The following is a 27,579-nucleotide window of genomic DNA, read 5'->3' as shown; positions in this document are numbered from 1 at the left end:
AAGAATGCCCACAGTTACAGTAATTAAGTGAAGCTAGTGATCTATATTTAATATATTGTGTATGAAAATGAAATCTTGGTCTGAGGTTGGTGCTCTATAGCAATGGTTCTCAAAAATACATTACAGCACTGCACCACCACTGACTAAACAACAACTTTGTCACTGAAATGTTACTTTAAATGTTTAAAATCCATAACTTGATTAATTTATAGTATAATTTGTCAGGGAATTATGCATGACTGATATTTTAAAAATCATATTTAAAGGTGCTCTAAGAGATGTTGGGTGACAGTACTTCTTGTTGCTGTTCAAAGTATTTTCAAACAAAACGAGACTAGCTCGCCCCTCCCTCCTCCCGTCCCCTCCCCCTCCCTTATGTGCGTCCACGCACTAACCCCCCCAACCCCCACCCCCAAATCCTTCTTGTCGGTTATTGGCTGGAACACTGGGACACTGTTTGTGCATGCTTCGTGGTGCAGGTGGGCACAGTTTGTTTTTGTTGCTGTTTGTAGACCCTAGGCTGTCTACAGAGACCACTTTTTTACAGTGTGTTCAGGGGATAGGCAGCTAGCAGATAGTTAGGAGATGTTTTTACAGTGTGTTCTGGGGACAGGCAGCTAGCAGATAGTGAGGAGATGTTTTTACAGTGTGTTCTGGGGACAGGCAGCTAGCAGATAGTGAGGAGATGTTTTTACAGTGTGTTCTGGGGACAGGCAGCTAGCAGATAGTGAGGAGATGTTTTTACAGTGTGTTCTGGGGACAGGCAGCTAGCAGATAGTGAGAGATGTTTTTTACAGTGTGTTCTGGGGACAGGCAGCTAGCAGATAGTGAGAGATGTTTTTTACAGTGTGTTCTGGGGACAGGCAGCTAGCAGATAGTGAGAGATGTTTTTTACAGTGTGTACTGGAACAGGCAGTAGAGTAGTGAGGAGATGTTTTTTACAGTGTGTTCTGGGGACAGGCAGCCAGCAGATAGTGAGGAGATGTTTTTTACAGTGTGTTCTGGGGACAGGCATAGTGAGAGGTTTTTTACAGTGGTACTGGGACAGGCAGCTAGAATAGTGAGGAGATGTTTTTTACAGTGTGTTCTGGGGACAGGCAGCTAGCAGATAGTGAGGAGATGTTTTTACAGTGTGTTCTGGGGACAGGCAGCTAGCAGATAGTGAGGAGATGTTTTTTACATTGTGTTACTGGTGACAGCAGTAGCAGATAGTGAGGAGATGTTTTTTACAGTGTGTTCTGGGGACAGGCAGCTAGCAGATAGTGAGAGATGTTTTTTACATGTGTGTCTGGTGACAGGCAGCTAGCAGATAGTGAGAGATGTTTTTACAGTGTGTTCTGGGGACAGGCAGCTAGCAGATAGTGAGGAGATGTTTTTTACAGTGTGTTCTGGGACAGGCAGCTAGCAGATAGTGAGGAGATGTTTTTTACAGTGTGTTCTGGGGACAGGCAGCTAGCAGATATGAGGAGATGTTTTTTACAGTGTGTTCTGGGGACAGGCAGCTAGCAGATAGTGAGGAGATGTTTTTTACAGTGTGTTCTGGGGACAGGCAGCTAGCAGATGGTGAGGAGATGCTTTTTACAGGGAACAGGCAGCTAGCAGATGTTTTTACAGTGTGTTCTGGGGACAGGCAGCTAGCAGATAGTGAGAAGATGTTTTTTTACAGTGTGTTCTGGGGACAGGCAGCTAGCAGATAGTGAGGAGATGCTTTTTACAGGGAACAGGCAGCTAGCAGATGTTTTTACAGTGTGTTCTGGGGACAGGCAGCTAGCAGATAGTGAGGAGATGGTTTTTTATAGTGTGTTCTGGGAACAGGTAGCTAGCAGATAGTGAGGAGATGTTTGCTGTTTGTGACAACAAATGTTGTAGCCTAAAACACGTGTGAAATTGCATAGAGCACCTTTAAAGAGATCTCATGTACTCCCTGCAGTACTCCAAAGTACCCCCAGTGGTAAACGTACCCCCATTTGAGAAACACTACTCTAGAGAAGCAAATGTAGTGTCCAAAATCAAAATGTTTTATCCCATGGGTATCAGTACTGTGCTTAGTACATTTCAGCGGGTCCATTAGATACTGATATTTCATGTGTATAAGTGCAAGTTTAGGCTAATCAATGGTGCTAAAGGAAAGGTTCTGGGTTAATCGAAGCATCAGGATTTATCCTCTTGGGGCCGTGAACATTTAGTCACTCACTTGTCTAAGAGAGTACATTCTGATTAGATTAAGATTAACCAAAACAACAAAATAAAAAATAAATAACTAAATGGGAAGTATCTGCCGGGGATCATGGATACTCATACTCACACATGTAGCCCTCTGGGTAGTTGTTGAGATATCATGCACTGGGCCAAAGTGTTGGATTGAATGTTGATTCTATGGTAAAACCCAATAATGAGCAAGGCTTTGTTAGTCACGCTAGCAGCACGGCAATGCCGGTCAGTGTACCGCTTTGGTCCAGACTAAAATATCTCAACAACTATTGGACGAATTGCAATGAAACGTTGCACAGATATTTATGGTCCCCAGAGGATAAGCCTGCAGATTTTGGTGATTCCCCTGACTTTTTATCTGGTGCCACCGACAGGTCAAATGTTTCACTTATCCAATAAAATATTCAAATTTCAGTACAGACATTAAGATGAATCCTGATGATGGTGACTTTGAGATAGCTAGCGCTAACCGTGCGGTTGACATTTGTAGTTTTTAAAATGCAGTGTCTTGACAATAATTTGTCAACTTGACAACAACGACCATGACAGCCTCACTAAGCCGCAAGATTTTTGGGATTGTCGGTGTCCCATTTTGCTCCAGAGTCACATAATCACACAGAAAGAAATCATATGAAAGAAAAATCTAATGCAAAAACAAGCTCTACTCTGTGGGAGTTGTTAAGAGGCCTTCAGGAAATCTAACTGCAGTAGAATAAACGAGACAAGTTAAGGGAAGTAGAGAAATTAAATTGCAACTGAAATCTTTAGTAAAACATCAGGTTCCCAAGGCAACTAGCCACATGACCAGACACCTAGGCTCCACTTATATTTTGCCAATCACTGACAGATGGCTTTGAGGGTGACGCCACCAGTGTTCAATCAAATTATGTCAATTCCCTCTGATATCTGCGTAATCAGCAAACGCATTTCATGCTCAATTTCGGGGCTTTCTAATCAGTGTAATGAAACGCAGTCAACGTCCAGCTCTGTGATTTAAGGGCAGGGAGCACCATGCACGCATCACCACAACTTCACTCAGCCTTTTTTTTTTTTCCTCTGCAGATCCTCCTGATAGTTGTGGTTGAAGGGGTGCGTTTGCATTTACGTAATTATTTAGTCCACCATGGGAACTTGCTCCATGTAAATGGAGTGTGTTAGTGACGCGAACCCGCTCTTGTTTGAGAGGAAGACTGCCTGTTGAAAGAGCTGTGGCTCTGTGTAATCCTTCCGATAATCAGGACGGCAGGAACACTTCCTCTTTCCTATCAAACTAGCTCAGCGGATTAGCCTCTGCTCTGCCACATATTTAATCGTTTCCTTTGATATGAGGGAGTGTGTGGTCTCAGTTTGAGGATGCAATGGTGGCGTTGAATCTATTAAAATGTGTGATGGACACACACACACACACACACACGCGCGCACACACACATACACGCACACAGACACACATTTCCTGGGAACAGCAAGACAGATGACTGTTCTGTAGCCAGGATGTAGCATTAGTGACAAACAAGGAATGCTGTTAATCAGATTTAGAGCCATTTCCGACCAACACCTCCTTTGCCCCCTCACTCACACTTTCAATTTGATCGCCTTACACCACTTCAAAAGAAAAACAAGGAAGTCATCCTTCTCATTAATGTTGTATTTAATCTACTTTGCATCATCTAAAGAGGAAATCGGATTTTAGCATGGGGTAAAAATGTTTTTAATCGTGTCTTTCTCAGATTTATCAATCAACATCCAACAGAGACCGCAGCATCCGTTGCTAGCCGCTTGTCTCAAATAGCCGGACATTAGTCTACAACACAGCGGCGTAGCTAACGTTAGAAGCTGGCTATACTGACCGTCATAAAAGCCCATGCTCACACGGAGCTCTGTAACCAACTGACAGACACTTTGGCTTAGATTTACGGTGGGAGCCGCTAAAAATAACACTACCTAGCCGTCCTCTCCACCCGACTGAACACGCTTTATTGGCCGTTGTCGGCTACACGTTGTAAACACCCTTGCCCGCTTGCCTGGTCTTCTGGTAACGTTAGCCATTAGCATGGTTAGCATGGCGGCGTTGACCAGGACCAGTCGGAATAATCTTTACTGGCTGTGTCTCAATTGTTTTTGCGAGTAACTCAGGTACTCTATATAATTCCATGTGAGTATGCGACTGTTGAAATGACATAAAATGCCCGTCCGTTGTAGCCGTGATAAATTAGCCTCAAGCTAATGCTTAGCTACCTGTTACTCGGCGTCCTTTTGGGCTTTAAGCTGTCTCCATCTGTCAAATCCATCTCCAATAATTACCCGGGGTTTGTTACGTCCCTGGTCACACAACTGCTAGAAACATGGCGTTTTTTTTTTAGGTCGGGTAGAATCTATCTCCGTTAACCCTGTTCGTTTGTTTTCTGCTTTCATGGCTGTACTACAGCTGTAGCGCGCTGGCTTTAGGTTTTTACAGGTATATCTGGCAACCCGGCCCGGCTGTCAAACTGGGCAGTGGATAACAACACACAGGCCAAAACACAAACAGAAATTACAAAAGGAGAAAATACTGGCATTTGCTTTGTTGTCAGAAAAGATAGTATGTCAACTTAGCTGTTAGCCTACTTAGCCTTGTTTCCTTAATATCTGATGATGCATTGGGGTCATTTTGGGATTTATTACAGTAAATATATTACATATTGGACCTTGAAATCAGCATTATTTTAACAATCAATCAAGTGACTTAAGTGTAGTGTAAAGTGAAAAAGGTTGTTCACAGATAATTATCACCCAACCCTGTAGTTCCCTTTACCTAGAGTGTTTCTAGTGTCAGGTTTGAATCCAAAAAAAAAAACTATGTATTGCTGTCTTGAAGGATGTGGATATCTGTCAGAGTTTGCGTTTCAATCATCACAGTCATCAACAGCCAAAATAAATACTTTGCTAAAACCTTACCTACCAAGCATGGCTGTGAGCACATCAAGAAATCAAATCAAAAGAAGAGGTGGAGTAGGAGACTACGCTTTAATGTTTTGTAAGCCCAAACTCCGCCCTCCCGCTGCGAGTGGAACACACACTTTGCACCTCCTGTGTGAAAGGTGTCCAGCTCCTTTAGACATGCTAGAACTGTGTTTTAAGAGTTTTAAAAGGTTACTTTGACCATGTTAAAGTACAAGTTTCTTTTTCTTTTCTTTTTTTTTCAAGACAAACCCCAATTAGACATTTTAAAGGAATAAGGGGGCGGAGAAGAAGGGCGCAGCTCCTTTTTAGTTCCTCTACTTTTTTTATAACACGGCTAAGTAAAGAGTGTTAATGGAAACAGCATGAGGGATGGCATTCGCTTTATAGATTTCCTGAAAACTAAATGCTAATAATTATCGGACAAAAGTGATTACCTCGGCCTGTTAAAAGCACACAACAGTACACAATTAGCCCCGATTTTGGTGGACAACTTTCATTGGCCTGTTTCCTATGTAGTCGGCTCTATTCTCCTTTTCCTCTACTTGACTAATCCACTTGTTGGCGAGTGACGGAATGCCAAAAACGCCTGGTGATTAATGACACAGACGCGTCAGATGGCCATATATGTATTTACGTATGTGTTGTTTGTTGTTGTGGTTCCCAAAGGAGATAATGACCCCATTACACATTAGCGTGGAGCTGGCGTGCGTGCGTACAAACACACACACACACACACACACACACACCACACACACACACACACACACACACACACACACACACACACACACACACACACACAGAGAGACTCTCCATCTGTGAATGGTGAAGGAATGTGATGTCAAGGAGCATGTTCCTGTTAGTTAAATCGAACAGACATTGTTTTCCGCTACACAGGATCTGAATTAGACATCCCTTGTGATATCAAGTCAGCTTCAGTTTGACCCATGTAAGAACAAAGTGGAGAGGGTTATCATTACAGTGGGCTTCTCCAACTAAAGAGTTTTGACTAAATGGAGTTAAACAATCATGAGAAAAATCTCAAATTTGGACCATTGCGCTCTATAATAACCACCATATTGCAGCCTGAGTATTTTCTCAGTGCTTGCACGTTAACACTAACGCAAAGTCTGATATGTTGCCTCGAGTGATGTTGGGTTGGGGCTGAAGACTACAAGTTTGAACGTAAAGTTAATCTGGAGTTGTGGAGTTAGAAAGGAAATGAAGTTAATCTGGAGTGGTGGAGTCCAAAAGAAATGAGTTTACCAGACGCTCTTCATCTTTCTTTAATGCTAGAGTTTTTATAATTCATCTAATGAAATCATCTAAGCATGAACAATTCTTGTCTTCTATGCTTTCTTATGCTTTTTTTCTATTAGAGCAGATGGACGGGAAAGGGGGGAAGACACACAGCAACGGTCTGCGGTTTGGGTTCGAACATGACACTAGAAACACTGTATAGGTAGCCTAGAAATCTCAACGCCCCTTAGTGGCAACAAAAGTAGTTTCAGGTCATAAAGGGTCCTGCTACACGTTCTGCGGTGCCATGTTCATCTGCTACGTCCTGCTGTGCCTTGTAATGCCGCACAGTGCCCTGCTATACCATGAACTACTACAAAGAACTGCTACAAACTACTACTATTTTTTCTATTTTTGTTATTTCCACTAACCCCAACCGGGCCGTCAGACACCACCTACCAAGAGTCTGGGTCTGTTCGAGGTTTCTACCTTAAAGGAAGTTTTTCCTCGCCACTGTCGCACTGTTGCTTGCTCTGGAGTAAACTACTAGAACTGTTGGGTCCTTGTAAATTCTGGAGTGTGGTCTAGACCTACTCTATCTGTAAAGTGTCTTGAGATAACTCTTGTTATGAATTGATACTATAAATAAAATTGAATTGAATTGAAAGGGAAGGAGACGGGAGGACTCCAGGCTGTAGCCATACCCATTTTCGTGACTCTGGAAGACTTGGAGTTAGCACTGAAGTCATTCTTAAAAAAGGAAGATGTGTTCGTAATTTTGCTGCAGTGTTAACGTGCATGCACTGAGAAAATCCTCTGGGTATGTTGCTGCTATGTAGAACTGGAGGCAGAACAGGCTGCAATATGGTGGTTATTATAGAGCGCAATGGCCGCCACTGGCAAAACACACCTGAATCTCTGACAGAACAAGTTGCATTGTGGGTAATGTAGGAGGTAGGTTTTGACAAGGAAAGAATGCATGGAATAAAAAGCACAATGAATGGTTCTGCAGCACAGAATTTGGGCATTTAAAAAAAACAACTGTCCATCGTGAGTCTGGCAATGTTACAGGAACACAAAGCTAAATCTATGAGGTGCAATTTAAGACACATACAGAAAAAAGTTTGTTGTGTTTCCTTATTTTTTAACAGCCTTGTATTTGTCTGCACTTTACTTATTCCCATCTGCTCTGGTGTGTCTGGGATATAAATCAGCTAACATGTTGTTAAGCTAAATTTAAGCAAGCCTGTTTCCTTCTAAAGACAAGTTGTTAAGTGTAAGATAGGTGAAAATGGGTTCTACTTTTTATATTGCGTTATATGTTGGCTTTCATAATGAAAATCTGTCCAATGTCCAATGAGCTTTACCCTGCGCACAATGAGCCAGTTGGAAAGTTGAACGTAATTGCATTTACTGTAGGAGACGTAATCCAAAGTTTTGTTTATATACTACCTTTTGTTCGGTTTCTCAAAGCCTGCCTTTTCCCCTGTCAGCCCTTTAAGCGTGCATTTATAAAAATGATTACCGGTATTTCTAATCATATTCTTTCTTTTTGCTCCACTGCTGTGGCTAGGGCTGGAACAGATTCCCTGCCAGTGACGGTAAAAAAGACCACTACACAGCTAGTGCTTCAACTGTTGCACAATGGGGGTTGCATTTCACTTATTTTATGAGTGTGTTGTGTGTGTGTGTGTGTGTGTGTGTGTGTGTGTGTGTGTGTGTAGGGGGATTTTGGCTTGTTAAATGTGAGAATCTCAGTGCTCATTGTTTCCCGGTCAAGATATCCCTACCAAACCATCGTGTAACTCGTCTGGTGTTTTAACTTTAACTCATCTGACTTCATCTCTTTGGCGGGCCAAGAAGACAGAGGAGGACATGTCCTCACAATCTTTATATCTAAACTGTCCCTCTGTTCATTAAAGATAATCAGCAATTCTTTAGGTTATACCATTTGGAAATTATAGAAAGGTCCTCTGAACGGTTGTTAAAGGGAGATTTTTGCCTCAGGGGTGCATTCAATACTTCAATACTTTGGCCTCTCTCTAAATCTTTGATGTGCTGCCTGCACTATGATGTAAAACGTTGCATAATGATCTGCAGGAAGGTATTAGGAGCAAGTTCTGTCCCCACAGGTTTAGTTAATTAATGTTATTTTGAGCAGCGCGTGTTCCTCGGCAGATCCAGCAATAGCTCCTGTTACACGTTAGTCTGTTTAATTTAGATGGGTTTGTTTGGTTTTGATTAGGGGACGCCGGGCGGGCCTCAACCCCAGCCATTATCCGCCTAACAGGAGGGGCTGTGTTCCCTCAGGAGATAATGCCAGGTCCCGTCATCCTGGCTTATACTGTAGCAGCTGATTGCTGTCAAACAGACCTGGGTCAGATAGTAACTGAAAATCACTCGTAGCGTTTTGTTGTAACCTCTTTAAGATGCCAGATCGGTGGGGTTTACCACATCAGGATACTTAGATAGAATTTGGTAAGCTGGAAACCCCAGAGAAGTGTAAGCATGTTGTCAAATGCCTGGCTGATTGGCTGCAAACTGCTTTGTGTGGTGCAAAAAGACAAACCTCACCCATCTGGTTGTCCCCGCTGGTTAACAGAGTTGTTTTTCAGATACCATGTAAACCAGGCTCAGTGTCACTTGCTGTGTTTCGGCAGGATTCAAATGGGAACCACGTGCACATTTAGTAGAAGTGAAGAACTCATGTAGAACAGCGGTGCCATAGAAACTGTAAGAAGACTGGATCGGACCTGAGAGGTGTCTGGGATACAGTGCAGAGAGTCTGAGTCCCAGATTAGATTAGATTAGGGTTTGTAGTGTAACGTCCGTCGGCTATTAGATATTCTCTCAAGGAGGCTGCAATTAGTTTTCTCCCATTAATTTAGAGGTTTTTGCTAGGGCCGAATGATAAAGGATTTTTAAGGCCGATATTGATACAAATATTTTGTTGTTTAAAAATCTGATATTCCGATATATGCATATATTTGTAAAAATCCAGAAACGTGTAACAAAACATAAACAGATTTCCCTAACATTAGTTTTTTGTAGTTACAGAACAGAAGGAACATCAAAATATTTTAAAGTTCTGATAATAAGTATAAAATACAAATTAAGATATAAAATAGTCCTTGAACAATAAATAAAAAAAAAAGAATCAGTGTTGCCAACAGGGACGTTGTAAAGTGTCCTCTAGTGGACAAACTATGCAACGCCAACATGGTTGACTGTCCGTTTTTATTTTAAAAATATTACTTTATGAGAATCATTTATTTGTCGTTATAAATGATTCATAAAATAAAAACAGACGGTAATCCATGTTATGAGGTTTGGTGTTGCATAGTTTTTCCACCAGAGGGCACTCTACATTTTTTTTTTTAAATCGGCCATTATAAATGCCTAATATCGGCCAATAATATCAGCCCGCAAATATATCGGTCGGGCTCTAGGTTTTGCTTCAGCTGTTTTAATCTGAAACAGTCCTTTAGTAAGTATGGATAGGCACAAGGAATTATGGGCTCTACATACACACACATTTATCCAATTGCCATTAGCAGGAATAGTTCCACACACTTATCCACTTTTTGACGAGTTGGATCAAAAGAAAAGACATACCACTCTTATACTTGTCTGTTAAATATGATTCTACAGCTAGCTACTAGCTTAGCATAGAGTGGAAGACTGTTTCCAAGACTGGAAACAGGGGGGGAAACCGTTTGCTCGACTCTGTCCAAAGGTAAAAACAATAACAAGCACCTCGAAAGCTCAATATTTAACTCTTAATGTCCAGTCAGTTTAATCCATAGAAAAAAAAGTGAAATGACAACTTTCCCAAGATATTGTCCAGCACATTGTTTTCACACTTCTGGTTTTGTATGGATTGAACAGCTGAGATATAACGTGATAATCTGTGAACATTTTCAGTATATATATTTTTTATGCTAAGCTAACCGGCTGCTGGCTCCAGCTTCATATTAAACTGGCAGATATGATGGTGTCAATCTTATTCCGACACTTGTGTCACAAATAACAGTGTTATATTTGTGTTTTATTTTTTATTGGAGTACGTGTTATAAATCTTCCTGCATTTTGTGTGCTCTTTATGAAACTGTAACCAGCAACTTTACCACACGTGTTGAGCTGTCTTTTAAGCAATCTGTCAGAATAGTTGTATTGAATAATAACTATTGTTTCTGTCAGTATGTAAGTACGCTTGAGAGTACTTTTAATTTTCTTTTTTCAACTCCCGACCATAAATTGGGAAACGTCTTTTCTCAGAGTCTCTGGTTCCACCTTTACGGGCTGAGACGAGTCTGTGGGTGGGACAGCATGACTAAGAAATGACTACATGTGGGAGACTTGGTAGGGGGTGTTGATTTCCACTTACTGGACATTGCCGCCTCAAAACCTGGGATTGAATGTTTATTATGAGAGTGGAGGTAGAGGGGCTGATCCCATTAAGGCTGTAAGTCAGGGATGGGGAGGACAGGTCCGTCTGTGGGCAGAGGCCAGACTTAAGGCCAGACTGGCTCTTAACCTGAATGAGTGGTCGGAAAAATCACTTCTTTTTTTGTGGAATAACTTGCTTTGGATACAGATTTACTGATTGAACACTTCATCACGTAGACCATCCACATTACTCAGTCCTTTTAACCACTTCTGCTGTGAAGGAAACATGCAACGACTTTCTTCTTTTCTTATACCTACTTTACATTTATTAGTACCAATACAATGCAGATACCTTTTTCCCCCCCAAGACTACTGAATTATCCCTGTCCTTCACCGAAGCCAAGAGGAGGACACGCCAGTTAAAAATGAAAAGATGTGCTATGTTTTCCTCCCTATCTGCACTTTCTCATAAAGAGTCACATCACATCATGATTTAGTTTCACTCTGAGCCGGTCGACAAGAGATGTCATGGCTGAGATCAGATTAAGTGTCCGCCTTGTTGTAGACATAATGTTACATGGAGGCGAGTTGGATTCGTGTCCCACTGTATCCTCTGAAGTAGTATTCCTGTTTGTTTAAATATCCTTTCACCTTGTCACGCGAGTTTTGTTTTTATCACTTTATGAGAAGTACCAATATTTCACTGGTGGAGTTGAAGCAGCCAAGTCTCTCTGCGCTCAGAACTCGGATATTTGAACAGATATATCGTTTCATGTGGGGATTAAAGCTGTGATACTCCTTTTTCAGGACGCTTTCTTAAACATCTCTTGATTCTATCTGGTACTGGAGCTCCGGTATCTTTTTCTATTTCAGGAAAAGTCCAATCTCTTTTGTTGTTGTTGCTCTTTACAGATAATGGAGTGTCTGTCTGGGCTGACAGCCTTGATAAATACCATGATAAATTATAGGGGTGGGACAAATAATAATCGATTCTTAGATGCATCTCGATTCTCTCTAGAACGATTCGATGCTCAACGTAGAGAAGTTAATCGTGTTTTTTATTTAAAAAGTCTCCAGACAAGTACAAATCAGAAAACAGAGTGACTGAAAGAGGACGGGATAATGGACAGCAACTTGGAGATTAGGCAAGAGTGGAGAAAAAAACACAAAAATAGTCTAAAGAAAAAAAAAGTTTTATAGATATACACAGGATCTAATAAGACATACAAAAAATAATTAGACAAAACACATGAAGGCTGTTCATCACATTACATCTGACCATTACATCTGACCACCTCATGTTTCATGACTGAGCCTCTGACATGGAAGATCACTGTGAAAGAAGCTGACTCAGCATGTTTAAGGTTTAAGCATGGGATAATTACAAAACAAAACCCGAGGAGACAAAACGTTTCATTACAACTTGTGTGTGACAAATACTGCATATGTCAAAATCTAAATAACTCAGATTTACATGTATAATTTTAAAAATCATGCATGGGAATGTTCATCAAAAAATAGTTGCATTGAGACGCATCAATAATCAGTTTAGAATCGAATCGGAATCAAACGACATTCCCACCCCTAATAATTTATCTACAGGAAAAAAAAAACTTCACCTAGTAATAGGGCTGGGCGATACGGAGAAAATCAAATATCGCAATATTCTATATATAGATATTGCAGCGATATTGTAGTGTTGACAATTGGTGCTTTCACTTAATATTCTCACAATGACATTTTAGATAAATAATCATCCTTAATGTGTAAAGTGGCTAAAGGTAAATAATCGAACAGCTGGAACAGTCTGGTAACACTCTGGTAAGTTCATAAAACTGCATCACTTTACTGTAATGTAGTCTTTAAAACTAGGAAAAGACCTGGATTACCATATTATGATATCCAAAATCTAACACGATATATAGTCTCATATAGCGATAGAATATTGATAACTTGCTCGGCCCTACTTCCTAATGTTGTGTTTCTGTAAATCTGGCCTGTGGGGTGAAATTTGCTTCAGTATTAAACATGCCAGGAAAAGGCCATTCGCTTCACTAATATGATGAAAATGATCCAAACCAGTTCATTTGCATTGGACAGATTTTTCACTTGATGAATTTGGAACTCGTTTTTTTTTTTTCCTTTAATGAAATTGCGTGTATTTAAAATGAATGTTTATGACCGTAATAACTGTCAGTGCTGGCAGCTACTCTGGTATCAGTGAAGTAAAAAACCCACAAAAGATTGTAAATGGATTATTTTCTGACCTGTGTCTCATTTTCTTCACCACAATTTGTGCTCTAACAAGTTTAACCTCCGGTGAGAGAGAGAGAGAGAGAGAGAGGAGAGAGAGAGAGAGAGATAGTAGCCAGAATATGACAAAGATTATAAAATGTAAGTAGCAGGAGTGTGCTGAGAGGCTCGAGGGATGGTCAGTCTGTCGGCCCACTAAAATATCTCAAAAGCTACAGGACGGATTGGCACAAACCTTTGTAGAGACATATTCCCAGGAGGATGATTTTGCCTGATCTACGCCACCCCGAGGTTCACGTTTGTGGCTTCGAGTGAAATAGCTCAACAGTAATTGGATGAGATGCAATGAAATTTGGTAATGTCATCTGTGTCCTTCTCAAGATGAATTATAAGTTTGGTGATGCCTTAAACAGCAGGTCAAAATCTGAATTCGTCCAATACCAAACACCTGCCAAAATAACTGCATTCCCTTCACCCTCAGCTGTAAATTTAGTTTAATTAGCAAATGTTAGCATGCTAACACGCTAAACTAACATGGTGGACATGGTAACCATTATACCTTAGCCTTCAGTTCAAACTGCTGTGTCTACTATGGCTGTAGGGTGCTTTTATTTATTTATTTTTTTTGCCGTGCCTTTTGTTTAAAATAACAAAATAGTTTTGCTAATTTATAATGTGCAACATACAGTAAAAGTAAAACAGTCCGCTGGTGTAAGAGCAGATTGTATGAGATTAGTGTGAGTGTCAACTGTCTATGAAGTCAAATTGGCCAGGAAAAAGGTGTCGGAGGCGGTTACTTAAAGTATGATTTTATTGGCAGTCTAGCGGGGCAGAATGGGTGGAGAAGCTAATAATTTAGAGAGGATGGCTGTGACAGATTCTGGAGCAGCCTGACTTCTTTATCATAATAATAATAATAATATTAATAATAATAATAGGATAGCAAAGGCTAGGATGAAAAACACACTGCCATGCAGTTAATCTTTTTAGTGCATGTTAGATGAAAGCTCCTGGTGATTCATGTGTATGTGGGATCCAGTTGTACACCAGCTCATTCATGACATCAGTGGTTTGGCTTTGTTACCATCCACGCTTTGTTCAGGTCTGCCGCATTGCTCTTAATATGTATGGTGAAAATCGGTCTCCAAGCAACAATTGTGCTGTTATTCAAAATAGTTTGAAATTCTTTTGGAGTCAAGGCGGCAGGGGGAGAATTAAATTGTGCTTGTATACATGCAAGCTCCGCACATGCACTTCTCCTGCGGATCGTTTTGAAAAGATCGTCTGATAGGAGTTGGCAAGTGAAGGATGGAAACTGTACCTTTTTTTGGGGGGTTTCTGGCCGCGTGTCATTTTCCACCACCTTCTTCCCTCCATACCTGCCCTAAATGAGATCCCATGTGTCAGATTTTAGAGCTCCAACCAGCACTCTGGTGATTAAGCTTAAGAGACTTTGGGTTAAAAATGCATTTGAGAAAGGTTTTCACATCCAGTTTCCTACTTGGCAATAGCCTGATTTTAGAAATCAGTGGTGTTTGAGCAGCCACAAAGTTTGATCATCACTTATGAGGTATTGAAGATCTTATCAAGAGTGTTTTTTTTCTCCAAAAAATGTTGTAACGAGAGCTGGCTCAGGTACGCTGCTGAGCAGCAGAGAATTCTGGGGCTGCTCAATGCACACCTACTCTCTCCCCTCACAGACCCACAACTCAATCTATTTGGCAAAGTTTGGGCTCGCCTGACATCCTTTAGACCCTAAATATATTTAAATATTTTGAAGCAGCTGCAAAGCCAAGAACCATTACTGCTGTCAGAGAGAAGGCCATCGTCCAACAGTGGAGTAGACTCACTAATAGATCATGAGTAAAGAGGGAGAAGGATTCCCATTGCTCCCAATGTGGTTCGGCTCATTTGGAATGCAATCAAGGTTTGACTTGTCTTCAGCCCAACATCGATTAGATAAATTAGTCTCTAGGCTGAGCTTCAGTGCAGAGGTGCTCACACCCTCTTTACAGTAGCCCAAACTAAGAAAGGCAGCAGCCATCAAGTGTTTGAGAAACAAAGAAATGTTTGGAGCAAAATGAGACCGATTTGTACGTTAGTTTGGCGTAAACTCCGATCCAGCTGAATGCAGCCTTTGTTCCAACACAGTGATACTAGAAAGAAGGGAAAGGAGCCAAGAAGAAACCGACTTTGCAAGAATTGAGAACAAAGCTCAATAATCTGAGTTTGCATCTGTTGTTTTGATTGCAGTGGCTGATTGGGGACAGAGACAGTCACTGCGGGGTCATCTGCCCGCGGACGCAGGGGAAGCCAGTGTGCGGCTCGGACGGCCGGAGCTATGAGACCGGCTGTGAACTGCAGAGGGCGCGCTGCAAAGACAAAACCCTGACACTGGCACACCGCGGCCGGTGTCGAGGTGAGACCTCAACTCTGGTTACACTCTGTGTTCTTGAAGAGACTCAAAACCTTTCTTTTTTGCAATGAAGAAATCTGTCAGGGTGCAATCAAGGGAACTCTTTTGAGCCTTCTGACACTTTTTAACGCAAGAAACTAAACCCTTTCATCAAGTGGATGTTTGCATGTTGACCCATTTCTAGAGCTGCAAAGATTAATCGATTAGCTGTAAACTATTATAAGCATCGTCAACTGTTTTGATAATCAATTAATCGGTTTGAAAAAAAGACTAAATTCTCTGATTCCAGCTTCTTAAATGTGAATACGTTCGAGGTTCTTCACTTGTCTGTGACAGTAATATTGTTGAGTTGTGAACAAAACAAGACATTGAGGAGGTCTTCTTGGGTTTTGGGAAACACTGATCCACATTTTTTTACTTCTGAGCAAACAACTAATCCATTAACTGAGGAAATAAGCAACAGATCGATGGAATAATAGTTACAAGCTACTTATTCCTTCACAATTCTTGTCAGCAGCTGGCGCTGGAAGTTACTGGAGTTTCCATGAATGCACCGACGAGGGTTTACTCAACAGTCTGTGCTTACAGCTGCAGTATATGAGAAACAATTTGACTAAATAACCAGACAAGGAACGGGTGGTTTTGGTTAATCCATCATCACATTGATTAATGAACTGTATAAAAATCCAATATTCACATTAATGCAGTCCTGCACACTGATTTGCAACATTTTTCCACATGGTCTAATACATCCACAGATATTAAAGGGATAGCTACATGGTATATATAAATACATATATTGCCATATTGCTCGCTCCTGCCTCCAGGGTGTCTGGGAAGGTTCTGCAGGATATCGGCCTAAAAACATATAACATATACAATATGATTTGCCAGTTAGCATGCTGAGGACGTCCAAAACATCTGTGCAGGAATAAAACAACTTCCAGTGAAGTGCAGTCCAACTTCAGATTTTTCATTTTTGATACAACAAAAGCAACAGTACTGTAAAGTATCAAAGCCACATGGAGTTAATGGGCTAAAGTATTTATCTTTAGTATGCTTTAACCATGACGTGACTCCACAGAGCTTTGCGTGACGTTTTTGTGTTTCAGGTAAAAACTGGGTGAAAATCGATCAGCTGCCGGTGGCTCCAGCACCAACATCCACATCTGAGGCCAGAGACCTGGAGCTCAAAGGTGAGGACACTAAACACACCGGAATTTGACCAACAGTACTACAAAGAGGGAGGGATTATGAGGAGATTGCAGATTGTTCTGTTTTGCCAAAAACCGACGCCAAAAATGCTGAAATAATTTTATACCTAATTGTAACCTGATCTCCCGTCTAAGAGTATATTGTAAACGTAGAAAGCTAAAGAATACAGCGCTCTCCTGTTGAGATGTTGAGGCCACCAGGGAGTACGGGGGGGGGGGAAAAGTGCAACTGTACAGAAGAATGTCTTTCATGTTCTGCCTCTCTGTAAGCGTGTACGTTTTTACAGACCGGAATCACACAGCTCCTCGGTGTCTGTATGCCAGCCACTCAACAGCAGCAGAGATTGATAGGTCTAGAGTCAAGGTTTTTTTTTTTTTTTTATTAGGAAAACAGCCTTCCCAACCAAATCCATTTTTGGAGTGGATTTTGTTCCCTCTGTATGGTAATACGGTTTTGTTTCATAATATCAGCTGTGTGCCAAAGAAAGGAGTGCTGGACAAACGTTGCAGGGCTGTATTGCACACACCCACACACACACCCACAGCTATTGTTATTACAACAGGCCAGTGGTGGAAGAAGTATTCAGATCCTGTACTTAGGTAAAAGTACTAATACCACTCTGTAAAGAAATACTCTGTAAAAGTAAAAGTTATGCTTTGAAAATGTTACTTAAGTAGGAGTGTGTAAGTATCATCAGGAAAATGTACTTAAAGTATAAAAGTTAAAGCAATCAGCGAATCCATCCAGCTGGATATATTGATCTTTATATTGTTGGGTGTTGGTGTTAGTTTATAACAAAACACTGTATTTCATAAACTACATGTGTTCTGTGTACACAAATCCTAATGTATAAGGTAACTAAATAGCTGTCAGGTAGCTGTCAGAGGAATCTAGTGGAGTAAAAAGTACAATATTTCTCTCTGAAGAAATAGTTGAGAATGGCATGAAAATAAAATACTCATGTAAAGTACAAGTACCTCACATTTGTACTTAAGTACAGTACTTGAGTACAGTTACATTCCACCACTGCAACAGGCGGGCCGGTGTGTGTATTATTTACAACCCGGGTAGAATCAACACATATCAGCTCATTACATGACGAGGAGAAAGTAATGTTCGTTTCCGTCAGGATATCTATTTCAACATAAATACAACAAAGAAACAAACCTTTGGATGTGCATACTTTGCTGCCCTGTCACAACTAACAAGCACAGACAAGCTCATGGAAATACAAGAGCAACAAACTGCTAACATCTCCACAAATCAGACCTGTTCCAATGATTTGTTGGGGTCTTCAGTGGGACATTGTACTGTTTTCGCTTGTCCAATGTCTAATGAGACTGGTTTCTATCGTGAAATGTACTCTTTGTCCAAGTCCACGTTAATAAATTCATGCAACCGTGTCTGTCCTTCTCTGTGACTTCATCACCCAGTTCTGGCTCCGTCGGCCTTTGACTCGGGAGGAGACAACATGTCTGTCTCCTTTCAGGTCCAGACACAAGTTTTATTAAACTTGTATTTCTCCAGTGGAGAATGTTTGCCAAAAGTGGAGAACTGCGGTCGCAGTGGTCAGCTCCCCGGTGCAAATGTGTACACACGAACAGTTGAACATGAAGCTGGACTCTGTAGGAGTGCAATAAAAACAGTAGGTGCTGACGGGATTTTTTTGAACCAGTGACCAGCGGTTGTGGAGCCCACTTCAGTGTCTGACCTTTCCGCTACATCCATCTGTGTCCTCTGAGAGCAAGGTCTGGCTCATCAGAGCTGCAGGAACACAGGCTCAGTTTCCACTGACATTTCAAAATATCACTCCTCAGTGCTAACAATGTGGTGCTCAACGCCCGCCTCTGGCACTGGTACTGGTCAGCGTCGAGAAATGTGTTGTTTTAGCATCAATGGAACAGCGTAATAAAAAGTCTTTGACTTGTCTGGGCTTAATGCATCCGCCGTGCAAAATGTTTGTAAGAATTGGTTGCAGCTTGCCCTGTGCTTAAAAACTGCTCGTCATCACGAAAGAAAAATAGCCTTAAGGTTGGAAATAAAACTCATGTCTACTGACATCTTTTTCTGATGAACCAAAAACAGTGCAAAAAGTGAAAGAATAATGCTCTTCTTACTGTGCATCTATCAAAAAGGTGGCCTTAACCCTCATGTTGTCTTGGGTCAAATTGACCCGTTTTCAGTTTTAAAAAAAGTCATTAAACATTAAAAATATCCAAAACCTTTGGGGAAAAACACCAAAAACATTAAAAAAAGCACCCACAACTTTGAAAAAGTGACAATAATGTGAAAAAAACGCTTTGTTTTTTCATGGTTGACGGGAAGACAACACAAGTTAAGCAATGCATTAAAGGGTAACTTCAGTTTTTTAACCATCTTTGACATCGGTCCAGTCGGCAGCCGTAAAACATGCTACAATTCTTCTAAATTCTAGGGCAAATGTGCACCTTCAACTTACATCCACAAAAGTGCTTGTTTGACTTGCTCAGATCATTGTTCCAAGTGTCTGACAACATTACGGATTCCCACAGAGATAGACTTTCTGTTAAAGAATAAGTTCCTTTTTTTTGTGCATAATATCGCTATCGCCAAACCACCAAACTCAATGTAAATAAACAGTAATTTTATCATTGCAAAATACACTCTGTTCAAAGTCAACAGACACAAAATAAAACCTATGAGAACCATTTTGGTTTGTCATTCCACTTTCCCAACCATCACAGCTTCTAGTTGTGGTTAAAACAAACACTAAGTTTCCCAATTTACATGTGAAAATACGTTGGCTCTATACACACTAAAAGTGTTGTTTATTTAAATTGAGTCTGGTGGGTTTAGCAAAAAACAAAGATGATTTTACCCTTTCAAAAAAAGCTCTCTCTCTGTAGGGATCCTTTCCCTACAATACCAATATGAGCCTGTCAGTGGCAGAAACAGCGCTTTTAGTGGTCAAAGTTGAAAATGCTAATTTGCATTACATTGCAGCCCTTGCTGCTGGTCATAGCATTCTCGCTTAAAACTTGACCAATGCTAAAGATTCTTGTTCTAAAGAGTCACTCAAAAACAGGTTGGAAAAAAAACAAAGTTACCCTTGGATTTGGTTGGAAATACAGAACATAAATGACAGAATACAAAAAAGTGCAGAAAGTGAATAATGCTCTTCTTACTGTACATCTCTTTAAAAAGGTACCCTAAAGCGATGCACTTAAATGTCAGACGGCGCTTTTGAAGAAAAAAGGGAATACTCCAGTACCAGTGTGGAGGACAATAACACAGTGTCTGACAGGCAGGGCTTTGGCCGTTTTCCATTTGTTACAGATGCAGGTCAGTCCAAGTGTCGCGTTGAGAGGAACCAGGCCCTGGAGCAAGGCAGGAGACCTCAGGACACCATGTTTATCCCAGAATGCAACGAGGATGGAACATTTGCACAGGTCTGTCTTGCTACTCCACATATATTTTTCCTCTTCATGCTTTTCACTCTGCTCTTACTTTCGCTTTCTCTCAAGTTGTTGTGAACCATCTCCTTCCCATCTAGGGCTGGGTAGAGAATTAGATACTTTTAAGGCACCGACTGAATTGCCTCCTTAGTATTGAGTATTGACAAATGCCTCGTCATTCAATACCAAATGGCAATACCCAAGGATTAAATCTCTTCAGCGTCAGTGAGCCAATAAGCATGTAGCACGCTTCTACCAAGATCTAACAAAGCTGCTGATTGGCTGTTTAACAGTACACGTCGAAAAGAACCACAGGAAAAACACTACGTTACACAGAGGCTCCCCTAGTCGGAGCTGGAACCGGTATCAAAATCCCAATATTAGTATCTGTACAGGTAATCGAAAACCTTTGAACAATAATACCCAGCCCTATTCACATCCTCCAAGAGATCAGTTTCACGTCGCAGACAGAAACATTTGATTGTACTCTTCCGCTTTTAATGTATTTCCCCTAACAACAATTGTACATTACAAAGCTATTTGTGTGGTTTACCTTTTTGTCTCTGCAGGTCCAGTGCCATACTTTGACAGGTTACTGCTGGTGTGTCACCAGTGACGGCAAGCCAGTGAGTGGCTCCTCTGTGCACAACAGGACCCCGGTGTGTTCAGGTACTGGGGGCGGCGGGGGGAACCATTCTGGCAACCTGTGAATGAAACGCCCGGAGTTTTTCCAAAGAATCCTAAAACGTTTGTCCCGTACAAGGCTTGCAACACAGCCCGCATCTGTCCTGCTTTTAGTTCTGTGCACATTAGTGATTAGAGTCTTAGTTATTTGTGCAACCAGGGCAGCTCAACTTCAGAGTAATGTTTAACAGGTTGTATGACTAAAGCTCCAGTAGATGGGTTGAATGTTTCCCGACAATTCTTTATTAGGGCGGAGATGGAGCATTTGTAGGATCTTGGAGCCAAGAGTGCTTGGAAGTCTCTGGGGTTTGAGCCAAATAACTCTCTGTAACTTCAGGAGTTGGACTTTTTTTTCATTCTTCAAAAACAATCACAAGAACATTTGATTCATAGCCTTTATTTTCTTATCAAAGAGAAGATTGAAGAAGAAAGTATATAGTACATTCACGGTAGAACTTAAATTGAGTAAATTGTCAGTGAACTGACCCTACATCTGAAATAAATGACTTTGCTGATGAAGATAAAGAGTGAACACAGCCTTTGGGTTACAGTTAAAGAGGCTCTGTCTCGCCATACTTTGGGCACATGTGTACTACATGTCATGAGGCGTAGAGCAGGTGCAAGGTCAACGAGAAGGCTAATGGCCATACATCCAGGGGCCTCCCAGCCCTCCCTCCCCCTCAACTAACTGCTCTCAGAGGAGAGAGGGAGCACGGCTCTGCACACTCATCTTGGATGGGAACACTTTATGATAATCACCATCATTCTCCCTCAGAAGATAATACAGACAGATAATGGCACAGCCACTAGAGCATATGGTGCAAATTTTGTGTGGAGAGAGTGGTGAGAGCGGTCGCATGCCCCTCTGAAGCTGCTCAACATACGGCAAGAGGCTTCCCGCTCTCTCTCGGTCTTTTCCTCTCTCAATTTCCTTATCGTACTCTCTCTGCCACAATATTTTCTGCCTTCTCTTTTCTCTGTATTTCCCACGTTTGCCACTAATCACCTGTATGGTTCTCCTTGGCACCTGCTGAGTTTCATTACTTTGGCTAGAATCAGTACATTTAACAAATGGATCATGGTTACATATCCATATTCAACAAGAAAACTGCGCCGCTTATGCCATTTTATGAATGCATACTACACTAAGGCATAGCAGAAGTTCAGAGTCAAGTTATCTTTTTTATTACAATTGTTGTGTTTCTGTAGATAAAGCTTCTTTTTTGTGACAAAACAATTCATCTAGAGAATGACTCTTCTGTGCACAACAGGACTCCGCTGTGTTCTGGTATTAGGGGAAAACAGCCAGGCAGCTCGTTCATGATTTTCTAAATCTATCTGGTGTGTCTAAGTGTACTGTCACACCAGAAAGTGGCACAGCAAATTCTGTTGTGTGTCCACTTGAAAAAGATGGCGCTGGAGGCTTCATGGCAGAGTAACTACTTGCGGTCTCTGTTGCTAACTGGACAGCAAGTTAACACAGTTCGTTGTACCATCTTCTGACTGGAGCATGCTGCTTGTACAGATTAAAGTTCAGCAGAGCAAGGATAATGAGAGCTTCTTCCATGTTGGATTCTGCAGCTCTCCTTTCCTTCAGAGGTCACCACTGTTACGATGGCTTGCGACCGGTTAGTCTCGCATTGCCAGACCAATCTCATCAGCACAAGTCAGCACTAGCGGAAGGACGTCTGCGCTGGATTTTAGACCTTATTCCAGCAATGTGCATCCATTATGTATAGGTCAGTGGAAAAAATGTAGTCACCAGACTTGAATTAAATATATGCCAAAGTTTCAAACCGATTTACTCACTACTTTGTGGCTCTGTAAATCAATCCACTGATTGCAGCGATTATATTAAAATTCAATTATTTTGAAAAAATATTGTTTTGTTAAAATCATTTTTTTTTTTAAATTGCCCATCAAGAGCCCATTAAGACACTGGCTTCCCATAAATTGATCTATTAGTTGATCGAAAGAACGTAACTGCCAACTATTTTGATCCTTTATTAATTGTTTCAGTAATTTTTCAAGCAAAAATGCATTCTGGTTCAAGTTCCTTTTTCTTTTCTTTGATATACACTACCGGTCAAAAGTTTGGGGTCACTTAGAAATTTCCATTGCACTCCATTGTAGACAGAATACCAGCTGAGGTCAGTTGCATTGTTTTTTTAACCCGGTCAGCAGTTTTCAAATTACATTATGTGCTTACATAATTGCAAAAGGATTCTCCAGTGTTTTCTCAGTTAGTTTTTTAAAATGATATCAGATTAGTAAACAGAATGTGCCTCTGGAACATTGGGTGAATGGTTGCTGATAATGGGTAATGTAGATATTGCACTAAAGATCAGCCACCCACTCAGATCAGCTGGTATTCTGTCTATAATGGAGTGGCATGGAAATTTGTAAGTAACCCCAAACTTTTGACCGGTAGTGTACCTATGATAGAAAATGAGCATTGCGCAGAAAGACAAATTGACCACTCTGGGGACAACGCTTTGGGCTCTGTGAAGTTGTGATGGCTGTTTTTCACTACTTGTAATATAGACTATCTAGCAGAAAATCAGCAGAATAATCAATAAAAACTTCTCCAAGGGGGAATCTTACATGTATCTCATGCAGAAATTAAGAACAAGCGAGATTTGGTGTGCTGTGAGATCTGAACTTCTACAACTGTGAAATTTCCAGCACTCAGTAGGGTTTAAATAAACTCTCAATGAAATGAAATGTGGTGGTGATGGTGTAGTGGATGTGACACATGCCTTTGGGTTCAATTCCCACTGCGATACATCAACCAATGTGTCCCTGAGCAAGACACTTAACCCTGGTTACTCCAGAGGCGTGCAACATATATATATATTATATATATATATATTATATATATATATTGTGATGTCACGAGAGGCTGCGTTCTGGAGGGCCGACTACGTACCCCTGAGATGGCTGCAGTCACGGGCAGCTTTGGCACCATCTGCTGGTGGAGTTGGGAACTCCCCCCTCAAGCACCCGGCATTCCCAACACACCTGAGACCAATCAGGGCTGATGAGCTGAAGGGCAGCTTAAAGCCAGAGACACAGTTGGTGAGGAGTGTTGTTTGGAGACAAGCTCAAGTTGTGCTCTCAGAGGATCTACAGAGGATCGAAGCGGCACTTTCCATGGGAAGGATTGAAAGACTGGAATACTTACCTGAAGACTGGAATACTTACTGAAGACTGGAGAGAGTTCTTACGACAGATAGGCCACGGGCTGCGACGCTGTCTAAAAGTAAGGCTGAAGACCTGTTTTCAAGAAGAGATTTACCTGAGGGAATCAGGTTTATGATTTTTGGTTTGAAGAGACATTGTTTAAGTTTGGACTGTTGCAAGAGCAACCATTATCCTGAGTTACCTTTTGAACTGGCTTATCATTTGTGTTAATTCCAAGAACAATATTAAAAACCTTTGTTACACTCAACTTGTGTCCTTGCACTGCTGAACTGTCCCGCGAGAGCCGTGTAGCCTCTCATGATATCACATATGGTGGAGAATGCGGGCACGTTCAGACGCTAACAGTGCATGTCAGAGAAGGACACCGACCGTTTGATATCCCGGTTTCCGAATTGCGCATAAACCCTCCAGAGAAAAAAGATGGAGGCCGTGTTGGAAGCCCTGGTGGCCGGCCAGCAAGCCCAGACGCAGCGAACATGGCTCTCCTGGAGGAGCAAAGGAGAGCCAACCTCCTGAAGGCGGAGGAACTACAATTGCAGAGACAGTTGGCTGTTTGTAAGGACCGCCCAATAAGAGCGAGTGACTTATATCTAAGATGGGGGCTCAGATGACGTTGAGGCGTATCTGTACGCCTTTGAAGCCACAGCCACTAGGGAAGCGTGGCCCAAGGTACAGTGGGTTGGACTGCTAGCCCCTTTCTGTCGGGGGAGTCGCTGAATGCTGTCCGGGACCTGGCCTCCGACCGGGCGACTGACTACGATGCACTAAAGGCGGAGATCCTCAGCAGAAGTGGACTCACCAAGTTCGGCATGGCCCAGCGGTTCCACAGCTGGATCTTTCAACCCAACCAGCCTCCTCGTGCCCAGATGCACGAACTTGTCCGGATCACGCGGAGATGGCTGGTACCGGAGAAGAGTACGGCAGCTGCAGTAGTGGAGGCCGTTTGGTGGACAAATACTTACGGGCCCTGCCTTAGGAGGCGAAAACGACTCATCAGCCAACAGGCCTTGACTACAGCGGACCTGATGTGGAAGCCGTGGAAAGATACCAAGCCACGACAGAGATGCTTCAGGCTTCCCGGAAGGGGCAACAGAGTGCGTCCACGCCACAGATGGGAGGAGGCTGTCCAACGAACCCCAAGGGACCAACCAGCCACTTTAGGAGCTGTCCAGGCTCCAGGGAGAGCCCGACCCCCGCCGGCCCAGGAAGAGGACTCGGGAGAGCAAAACGCGCCAGTGTTACCGGTGTGGGGGAGATGGGACACCTCTCTGGGCAGTGTGGGGAACCGGTGGATGAACCTATGCCCACGGCTGGGACCTCCAGCGCACCACCCACCCACCTTTTTGCTCGCTCGTGGGAGTCATGGATGACGCCCAGGACCGACCCCCACCTGCCCGGTGACGGTGAATCACCATGATGTAGAAGCTTGCTAGATTCGGTAGCCGGACCACCCTGGTACACAAGGATCTGGTGGGCCCATCGGGTCGACTTCAGGGAAAGTCCTCCCGGTTACCTGTGTCCATGGAGACACCAGAGACTACCCCACCACTGAACTCACAATGACCACCACCAGGGGAACCGTCCACACGACAGCGGGAGTGGTTGATTCCCTACCCGTTCCGGTCCTAATTGGACGAGACTGCCCGCCTTTCTCCCGCTGTGGAGGGAGACACAGGAGAGATCGGCCCGAGTAACCCGGAAGCGGAGAGCAGGACGTACTCGGAGAGAACGCAAACACAACCCTAGAACCCTCACACCAGCCTGTGTTCTGCAGGGATGGCAGGTGCCCAGGTGATTCGGAGTCTGGTCCAGACACGGAGGAAGAGAACATGGTCCCAGGAAGCGCTCCAAGCTCAGTGAGGAAGACGCCCAGGCACCCAAGAGCTTCCCCCTCTCACAGGCCAGTATGGTACGCCCAGTTACAAGACCCACTCTTGCAAATGCCTTGAAGAATGTGCAGGTGATAGAGGGAGTGGTACTAGGGGATAGGACAAGCTCTACTACCCCATTTTGCAGTAAACGGGGGTTGGTGTATCAGGTGGTACAGAAAGATGGCGAGGTGCAGGAACAGCTCCTCGTACCACAGCCTCACGGACACCGTGCTCAACCTAGCCCACACCCACCCGCTAGGGGCCCACCTAGGGGTGGAGAAGACGAAGGAAAGGATTTGCGACGCTTCTTTTGGCCAGGGTGCACAAAGAGATAGAGAAACTACTGTCGGAGTTGCCCTGAGTGCCAGAGGGTGGCACCAAAGCCCACATATAGAAACCCGCTCATTCCTTACCCATTATCGGACCCGTTCGAGAGGATAGGACTGGACATCGTTGGACCTTACCGAAGAGTGCCAGGGGACATCAGTACATTCTGGTCATCCTGGACTATGCAACCCGATATCCTGAGGCCATCCCGCTGAGGAAGGCTACGTCCAAACAGATTGCCAAGGAGCTATTCCTTCTGTAACGAGTCTGGGGCTCCCGAAGGAGATATTGACAGACAAGGGAGTCCATTCATGTCCAAGGTTATGAAAGAACTCTGTACTCTGCTGAAAATCAAGCAGCTGAGAACGTCGGTCTACCACCCCCAGACAGACGGGCTCGTCGAACGTTTTAACAAAACCCTAAAATCCATGCTGCGGAAGGCGATCGGGGAAGACGGGCGCAACTGGGATCAGCTGCTACCGTACCTCCTGTTTGCGGTGAGAGAGGTGCCTCAGTCGTCTACTGGTTTTTCACCCTTTGAGCTCTTGCTATCTACAGGCCCGAGGACTGCTGGACATTGCCAAGGAGGCCGTGGGAGGAGCAACCGTGCCGCCAGCGGACCCTGATCGAGCATGTTGGGGCTATGAGAGAGAGAATGAAGGCTATCTATCCCATGATGCGTGAACACATGGAGGCTGCTCACGGCAACAGCAAGCCTCCTACAACAGATCTGCTCAACCAGAGAGTTTAAGCCCGGGGACGACGGTGCTGGTCTGGTGCCCACCGTGGAGTGCAAATTCCTGGCCACCTGGCAGGGGCCCTACGAGGTCATTGAACGGGTGGGAGACGTAAACTACAAGGTGAGGCAACCAGATAAAGAAAGCCGGAGCAGATATATCATGTCAAACCTTTTAAAACAGTGGCACGCCAGGGAGGCGTTGTTCAGTTGTCTACCCCCCACAGAGACCAAGGAACCAGGGAGAGAAGAGGTTCAGGTTGGTCCAAGCCTGTCCCCGCATCAACGGCAGATGGCCCTGGAGTTGGTGGAACGCAACAGAGATGTCTTCTCCTCCTACCTGGGCACACGGAGGTGGTTCAACATGAAATCCGCACCATGCCTGGCAAACGGTGAACCAGCGCCCTTACCGCGTGCCGGAGGCTCGCAAGGCGGTTATACAAGAGGAGGTAAGGAAGATGCTGAAACTAGGGGTGATCGAAGAGTCCAATAGTGCCTGGGCAACCCCATGTACTGGTTCCCAAGCCGGACGGCTCGGCACGGTTTTGCAATGACTTTCGGAAAGTAAATGAGGTGTCTGAGTTGATGCTATCCCATGCCTAGGGTGGATGACTAATAGATCATTGGGACATGCACGCTCCTAACCACCTTGACCTCACA

The 27,579-nt window shown here is 43.0% G+C and overlaps 1 protein-coding gene across 11 annotated transcripts in view; it reads left to right on the top strand.

Moving 5' to 3' along the window:
• smoc1 (SPARC related modular calcium binding 1) overlaps positions 1-27,579 on the top strand; it is a 78,065-nt gene that overhangs the window by 6,769 nt on the left and 43,717 nt on the right. For all 11 annotated transcript variants that reach the window (XM_032500757.1, XM_032500755.1, XM_032500753.1 and 8 more), the window contains exons 2-5: positions 15,286-15,451; positions 16,561-16,644; positions 19,979-20,091; positions 20,667-20,766. In XM_032500757.1, the coding sequence (XP_032356648.1) occupies positions 15,286-15,451; positions 16,561-16,644; positions 19,979-20,091; positions 20,667-20,766 (463 nt within the window). The remainder of the gene's footprint in view (positions 1-15,285; positions 15,452-16,560; positions 16,645-19,978; positions 20,092-20,666; positions 20,767-27,579) is intronic.

Source organism: Etheostoma spectabile, chromosome 20 (assembly GCF_008692095.1).
Source record: "Etheostoma spectabile isolate EspeVRDwgs_2016 chromosome 20, UIUC_Espe_1.0, whole genome shotgun sequence".
Taxonomy (NCBI): domain Eukaryota; kingdom Metazoa; phylum Chordata; class Actinopteri; order Perciformes; family Percidae; genus Etheostoma; species Etheostoma spectabile.
This window is presented reverse-complemented; position numbering and strand designations above follow the sequence as displayed.